The 8,465-nt window shown below is 50.2% G+C and overlaps 1 protein-coding gene across 1 annotated transcript in view; it reads right to left on the bottom strand.

Moving 5' to 3' along the window:
• Positions 1-1,058: 1,058 nt before the first annotated feature.
• kcnh5a (potassium voltage-gated channel, subfamily H (eag-related), member 5a) overlaps positions 1,059-8,465 on the bottom strand; it is a 109,408-nt gene continuing 102,001 nt past the window's right edge. Inside the window, exons 12-13 of the mRNA XM_062550265.1 lie at positions 1,876-2,531; positions 1,059-1,827 (exon numbers count right to left, since the gene is read on the bottom strand). Coding sequence (XP_062406249.1) covers positions 1,059-1,827; positions 1,876-2,531 — 1,425 coding nt within the window. The remainder of the gene's footprint in view (positions 1,828-1,875; positions 2,532-8,465) is intronic.

Below are 8,465 nucleotides of genomic sequence, written 5' to 3' on the forward strand. Positions count from 1 at the left end.
GCCGTTGGGCAGAGGTTACCTGCCATACTGTATTTGGTGAGATGCTACGGGACAAGCTACTAAAAACCTCTACCATGCCTGTACATAGAAATGATCTGTCCAGCATGCAGTTTTGACATATTAGTATTTCCCTAAACTATGTGTAAAGAACCCCTAAAATGACTTATGGCGCTTCCTCTGTACAAACAAAACCTGATATCAAAGAATAACATTGAAAGGAGTCAGGTTAAGCCATTAGAGCTTAACCCGTCAACAAATACAAATGTCAAAATAGTGAACAGCTTTCTTGTTTAAGTATCTGGTGGCCTGAGTGAATTAAATATACTCAAAGACGGATAGTCCCCCATCTTTTCCTCCTTGAGGTCTTCAAGGACATCTTGCATGACGTGTGTGTGACTACGGGATTAAATCAGTCATTAGGTTGACAGATTATCTACCCTAATGGTCAGTAAGTCACCTAGGTGCTTTTGCACGAGCTATTGCCCCGTGCCCCAACTCTACCATGCACTCCAAGTTTTACCTTAGAGCTATTGGTCTGGCCAACAACTTACACCTACAGTCAAAGATCCTGAAAAAAGGTAAGCTTTTGTCAAGCTCATTCGGAGATGTCATATACTATTCATTGAGTCAGTGTGTATAATAAAAAATAAACAACAACAACAACAAAAAAACAATTCGCCATCTCCTGAACTTATCTCAGCATGCAGTCCACTGCAGAAATGTACAGCACAAGCAATCACTTATAAATATTCCCCCATCAGAATTCTTTGGCAGGCCAGAATCCAGCTGGACATGCAAGTGTGTTATGTACAGTAATCAAGTAAACCCCCTTTCACGGACTGTTCTGTGCTCTCTTCTGTCTTGGACACGAGGGGGGGGGGGCGGGGGGGACGACGCGTCCAGAGACCGCAGACCCCAAGAGGCAGCAGGAGTAGTGTCCTGATAAGAGGGGAAAACACACCTCCTCATTTGTTTGTTTGTTTGTTTGTTTGTTTGTATTTTTCTCTCCAGAATTTGGATTCCAAAAAGCGTTTCCCCGCGAGCGGAAGGGTTCCACTTCAGAACGGGCCGTCGTCCCTCTCGCTTTCCGACGGCGTGACGGGCCGCGAGACGGTGAAGATGTCCTGGCATTTGGTTTTGGACTTGGGCGTGGACGTCTGCGAGGGCAGCGAGGGCCTCCGCCTGCCGCCGCCGCCGCCGCCGCCACCATCCGACGAGGACAGCAGCCGCAGGATCTCCCCGACCTGGGCCTCCAGGGCGGCCATGCGTCCGCTCAGCGTCTGGATGTCCCCCTTCAGCTCGCACTTGGCCTCCAGCAGCGAGGTCTGGAGCAGGGCCTGCTCCGTGCCGGACGGGAAGGGGTGGAGGTGGTGGTGGAGGAGGGGGGGCTGCTGCTGGTGGTGGCCCCCGGCCCGCACCACGGCCGCGAGTAGGCTGGCGGGGCCCCCGGAGCCCGGGCTGGGCTGGTCGTAGGGGCAGGGGCTGCGCTGCTCCATGGGGCTGCGCTCGTACGGGCTGCGCGCGTCGCCGGCGCGGTCGATCCGCAGGTCGCTCTTGGTGATGCCGCTGTCGCACGAGTCCGTCTTGTGCAGGGCGCTCTTCTCCTCGCCCTCGCTGCCCCCTCCGCCGCTGCTGCTGCCGCCGCTCCCGTTGCCGTTGCCTCCGTCACCTCCACCCTCACCACCGCCACCACCTGCCCCTCCACCCTCGGCCTCCTGGCTCTTGCTGTCCTCGGAGAGCAGCTCCAGAGACTGGGTCGCCTCCCCCCACTCCTCCTCCTTCCGTTGAAGTGTGGGCGTCGGCGGGTGCAGCAGCTGTGATGGCACCCTGTCCGGTTTGGGCGGAGGAGGAGCGGGTATGGCCGCCGTCGTCGACGACGACGACGCGCCCTCGGCAGCTCCCGGCTCGTCCGCGCCCACGGCGCTCTTAAACCGCATCCACCCGCGACCTCCGACCCTGGGCCGCACGGGGCTGGTGACCTTCAGGCAGTTCTTGTCGGCCAGCAGGCCCAGGCTGGGTTTGAGTTCCAGGGCCTCGTGGCCGCCCATGCCCGCGCCGCCCAGGCCCCCCGACTCCTCCGTCTCCGACTCCGTCACGTAGTTCTGCAGCGGCGTGATCTGCGACACCGTCACCACGCTCGAGCCTCCGTTCCCCCCGCCGCCGCCGCCTCCTCCGCCTCCGATCCCCGGAGCCCCGTTCTGCAGCAGGGGGCTGTGGTGGTGCTGGAGAGGGTGGTGCTGGATCTGATACTGCTGCAGCTGCTGCTGCGGCTCCTGCTGCTGGTGCTGCTGCTGGTGGTGGCGCGAGTGGAAGTGGTGGGAGAGCGGCTGGAGCTGGTGCTCCACCTGGAACTGGTTGCGCTCCAGGTCCAGCGAGCCGGGCCCGCGGGTCTGCAGCTCCTTCTGCTGCTTGAACTTCTGGAAGAGCTTGCGCACCGGGTGGTCCACGGGGATGGACAGGGTCACCTCGTTCTTGTGTTGACGCCGGTCCTCCTCCTCCTTCTTCACGTCGGCGATCTTACGGAAGATGATCTGCGGAGGACAGAAGGAGGAAAATTACCATGGAGCCACGTCTCTTGGGTTACGGAGTAACATTAGGACAACTGGATCTGAAGAGAACCTCACGGCCAAAACGTTATAATAAGAAAAAAACAAATATAAATTTGGAGCCAGAGTACTGTAGGTGATATTCTCTTCTTATTTTTATGCTTATCATCAGGTCAGCACCTAGTTAATAGTGTGGGTGTGCATTACTCTCTGTCTGCACATTACTTGGTAGCATCAACAACCCTCCAATGGTAAGCTTCAGGTGGTGATGGATGTGACTGCAGCAACAACACCATATTTTAATTTACTCAAAGCATGGGCCACCATCAGCCTCTAGAATGCACAGAAAAGACGAGACGAGTATGACCCTATACGCTAACCTTACCAAGACGTTGGTGACCTATGAATTTCTGTTAAAAAAAAGTGTTTAGGTAGGGACAACAAATAACTACCCACTATACAGTAATGACTTTCATTAGCAAGACTGATGATTTTTAATTGTCCTTTGTGCTTAAAAAAAAAACAAAAAAAACCCGTTGCAGTTGAAGATTGGTGTGACAGTCCATTACGAGCTGAGCAACTGCACTTGTTGAGGGCAGCGTGCTGCTATTGCTATTGCGGCGACTATGGTAATAAATACTCCTAGCGACCCTTTGGGGGCTCTGACCTTCTCAGTGTAAACATTTGAAAAAGAGACACTAATTAAAGGCTCATCTCTGTTGCGCGGGACTCATAATGAGACAGCAACGCTGGCGAAAGGTCACCCGCGTGCGAGATTGGAGCAGCCACGGGGTGATGTGTGATGTGTGTGTGTGTGTGTGTGTGTGTGTGTGTGTGTGTGTGTGTGTGTGTGTGTGTGGTCAGTGTGTGCTGTGAGTGCTGTGTGTCTCTCTCCCTTTTTCGGTCAACACTGACCGAGCCGTTGTGGCCTCTAACGCCACCATCGGTATCACCGACCGCCGTCGCCGCTGACACCAGCACACAATCTGCCCCCCCCCCCCCTCGCCGAGTCCATTCTTTACACAGGTAACGGCTCGTTGGTGCAGACGCCCCAGAGGGCTCCGTTCAATCTCCGCGAGAATCGGCGCGGCGGCCCGGTGGGCCGTAACCTCAGTCATTTCAGGAGAGTTGCACCCTGGGAAAATGCTCGCCCCATTACGCTCCATTATTTAGAGTCCCCGTGGCCAGGCTTTTTTTTTTTTTATCGAGGCTCATAAAGGTTTATTCACACCTCTCAGCTTTTTCCGACGGCGAGAGAGGGGTCAAGCGCAGTGTTTGCAGAGCGATATGAAGAGCCACACATCTCGGCTGGCGGCTGTTGGAGAGAGAGAGGGACCAGAGAGCTGTGTATTAAAAAAAAAGGCCGCTAAGCACATCCAATGGAGAACGAGAGATTCAGGATCAAAGTAGTGGGAGTGCCCTTTAATTATTGATATTTTAAAATGATAACACCTTCTAGATAAAATTGTGAAACCAAACGTTACACAGCAAAGCTTCCTAAGTTACCGGAGCTTACAGATCATGGATGCTTTGCCACTGATAGCTCACATTCCACTGGAGTTATATGCTCCTTCTCCACCTCTGTGTTTTTCTAATCAGAGTTTATAATGCAAAGTGCCCTAGCAGCTAATAGGGACTCAGCCATGCCGCCCAAGATCTCCCGCAACATTATATGGCCGTGAGGGCAAGAGCACGGTTAATGTTCCTCCTCCTCTTCCTCCTCCTCTTCTTCCTCCTTTGGATGTTGCCAAGGAGAGTTCAAAGGCTTTAGGAGACACCAGCCGTCATGATCACCTCAAACCACCCTGTGATATACAGCAGAGAACACTGTTTACCCTCCTCTTCCTCCTCCTCCTCCTCCTCCTCCTCCTCCTCTTCCTCCTCCTCCTACTACTACATTGCAGCTTGCAAACTACAGATAACGTGCTCAAGGCATTACTGGCTAAAGCAAATTCAGACACCAAAACACCCACATCATCAAACCCCTACCTGATCACCACATCCAACCCTCTGGATCCACAAACACACACACACACACACACTCACACACTCTCTCTCACTCACACACACACACACACAAACACTTGTGCACGCATTCCTGTTCACACACACACACACACACACACACACACACACACACACACACACACACACACACACACACACACACACACACACATCGTTGGGGCTCTGGCTTTGATCGTATGTGCAGTGTTAATTAGCCGATGTTAATTAGCGAGCCGGTACTGAGCTCCGCGCTCCGCTCCTAGGGGGGCATGAGCTCAGCCGGTGCCTCACGGCTGACACACCATCGCTGGACACGCCCGCTGCGCTGCTCCGCGTGCTCCCTTTAATAAGGGCTCGCTCGGCGTCCTCCCCTTCTCCAGGAGCACGGCTACTACCGTACTACGCACAGAGGCCTCTGGATTACTGCTTACTTCTCCCTAATGCATGTTTGACCCCCCTGGTAGCTTATAAAAGCTACCAGGGGGGGCAAAAAAAGCTTCTTTTTTTTTTTAATCATTATTATTTCTTAATTTTTTTCTGAGAGGAAGCTTTTTTTTTTTTTTTTTTAAAGAAAGCAACACAGTTAATTACTGTGGGTTGCTAAAGGTGGTTTGTTTGAAGGTAATATTTGTACACACACACACACACACACACACACCCCTCAGCCTCCTGCATGGCCCCTCGTTGCACCCGGAAGTGCTGCTGTCGCCTGTCACTTTCCATCTCCCAGGAGGCCACGGCTAAATAACCACACAGACAAACAAGAACGAGTGAGGGAACGAGGGAACGAACGAGTGCGCGCCTGCCCCTCCCCTCGTCTCCTCTCTCCTCAGGCTTGAACGTTTCACGTTATTCAAACAGCACTTTGAACGGGGGGGGGGGGGGGGGGGGGTGGGGGGGGGGTAAGTGGGGTGAGAGGCGCAAAGGCACGGATAAAGACAGACATAGAGACAAAATAAGAGGGGAGAGGGGGAAAGAGAGAGAAGGGAGAACGGGAGAAAGAGAAAGAAAGGAACTGACAGATAGACAAGACTGTGACACAAACAGCATTGGAGAAACGACTTGTTTAGTAGACGCTGAACAACTGTCACTACTGCGACTTCAGGATTATGTGAAATTGGAACCTTGTATCTGAAATTGCATCCAGTGACGCATAGTGCATGTTGGATTTTGTGACGCACATCAGTGCAAGTTAGCACGATTTTGGCATTTTATGGCTGCATCACTTTGCATGCAGCCCCCTCTTCCTCCTCCTCCTCCTCCTCTGTGTGTGTATGTGTGTGTGTGTGTGTGTGTGTGTGTGTGTGTGTGCATGTGTTTGTGTGTGAGTCTGTCGGTCACGCAAGGGGCACCATTTCCTTCCTACCTGCACTTGCTACCCGACCACCTCAAGGCTTCCAGGTAAATAAAACAGAATAGAGAAGCAAAGACTAGAACAGAGGAGGGTAAAAAAAGAACTTACTGTCCCTCCTGACAGATTTGTTCCAAATTTAGCCCAGACAAAGGGACAGGACATCCTGAAGTAAACAATGGCAGTGTTGGGTGTAGATATAGCGAGTCCTCACCACAATAGCACTTCGCATTCAGCTTCATGCCCCCACAGCACACCTAAAGCTTTTATTTCCCACCTGTGCTTAGTGCCCTGTCATCTCACACACACACACACACACACACACACATACACATACACAGATACACACACACATACATACTGTAGTCATACGCACGCGATACACACTCCTGTGCCTATATACATATACATACACACATACACACACACACACACACACACACACACACACACACACACACACACACACACACACACACACACACACACACACACACACACTCACAAACACTACACACTCACTCACAAAACACACCACAACGCCAAAAAACGTCTACACAGATTAGCACCAATTAGCATTAGAGAAGTACTGTAACATTGGACACTGCGAGCTGTGACTGTTTACTGCACTCATCATCATCTGTTGGTTGACGCTCAGCTCAGACGGAGCAACTAATGGTCCATGTCTGTGAGTGAACAGATGGCTACCCTACCACTGGTCAGAGTGTGGAGAACTTGGGTCATGGAAAACTAATTGGAGTAAAACTTTCTTTGTCTGCTGAGTAAATAAAAAGAATATTCATTATGCAGGCTGGGAATTTTAGAGGCTTGTGTGTGTGTGTGTGTGTGTGTGTGTGTGTGTGTGTGTGTGTGTGTGTGTGTGTGTGTGTGTGTGTGTGTGTGTGTGTGTGTGTGTGTGTGCGTGCGTGCCTGCGTGTGTGCCTGCGTGTGTGTGTGCGTGTGTGTGTGTGTGTGTGTGTGTGTGAGTGAAATGCATGCTCACACAGGACCTTATTCTACACCATCAGAGGAGACAATGATTAATTATTCATTTTGAGCATAATTGAACTGGATAAATGTTTTTGCACAGTCTGAACCACATGATGCTGAGGAGAGGAGAAGAGAGGAAAGAGAGAGAAAGAGAGAGAGAGAGAGAGAGAGAGAGAGAGAGAGAGAGAGGAAAAGTGTCAACAAGACAAAACAGAGCCAAACATAATCGAGAGAAACCGATTAAGCAAAGCAGATAATTAAGGATTTATAATGGCTAATAAGGATCAATTGGGAGCTAAATGGAGAACGTGATTTTTCATTTTCCCTCTACAGAAGCCTAAGCTATTATTCCCACGTTCCATCCAAGAGCCACCATTGATTTTTTTTTTTATTTTGCCGAAAGAGACATCGACCCAAACAATAAGAGATAATGGCACGTTCAGGTCAGCTTCAGCTCTGTTTTGTTTTCGTCTCTGTAAAACATAATGATAATAATAATAATAATAATAATTATAACAATCTGCTTTCATACACAGAATGCAGCTTAAACTGCTTTAGATTTGGAGCGCTTCACACAACAATAGGGAAAAAGAAAAGTGAGAAGATGCGCTGTGTGTCAGACCATTGACTCCAGCTGGACTGATATGTTCTGGAATGTGCTTTATTGTTATGGCTGCTGTGTGTTCTGGGCATACTGCTTTGTGCAAAGGTCCAATGTTGACAAATAGAGATGAAGCAACATGAAGGTGTGTGTTTATGTGTGTGTGTGTGTGTACGGGGGGGGGGGGGGGGTGTCATATTGAGAAAAGAACTTACACAAAGTGTGTGTACATTTGTGCAAGTGTGTGTGTGTGTGTTGACCAAGAGATAAAGCAACGTGAAGAATGTGCGGTCTAAGTTTCAAGCCCCTGAGGCAAGACAGGCCAGGCCAGAGATGGACACTGGATGGCTGAAGATGGGTTTAATGACAGAGTGAATGACATTGCAATAGATACAGGTGAGGAGGAGGTCAATGAATCTCTCAGTGGCACACAGTGGTATTTAGAGCGGAGAGCCTGTCTGGCATCTGGTCTAGACAGCAGAGGCATGCCGTATAATGACACTAATAAACAATAACAAAACACCTCAGTCCGACTGAGTCAGTTAGCCGAGAGCAGAATGAGGTTACCTAGATCACAGATGATGATGACCACAGCACAAATGACTCGTCCAGGGCTGGCAATGATATAACAGGTAATGGAGCTGGTCATCAATCATCTTATAACAGTGGTTACAGACATTACTGCTGACGCTGAAACATATTCACTGTGATCTGCAAGGGCGCTTATGCTTCATTTGACAGGCCAGGCCCAGACCAGAGAGAGGTTAGATTTCAGCTCTGGATCTGGTCCACTCAAGGCCACTAAAAGCAGCCGATGTGAATAGTAAAGAAATAAATAAATGCATCAATAAATAACTAAATAGAACATAGACCAGAATAGAACAGAGAGGAATAAAAAAAAAAAACAGAAACTGTCGAGCAGGCACAGTGCGACTCCAAATTTAGCCCTGACAAAGGGACTGACAGGCAG

Source organism: Sardina pilchardus, chromosome 12, assembly GCF_963854185.1.
Source record: "Sardina pilchardus chromosome 12, fSarPil1.1, whole genome shotgun sequence".
Classification (NCBI taxonomy): domain Eukaryota; kingdom Metazoa; phylum Chordata; class Actinopteri; order Clupeiformes; family Clupeidae; genus Sardina; species Sardina pilchardus.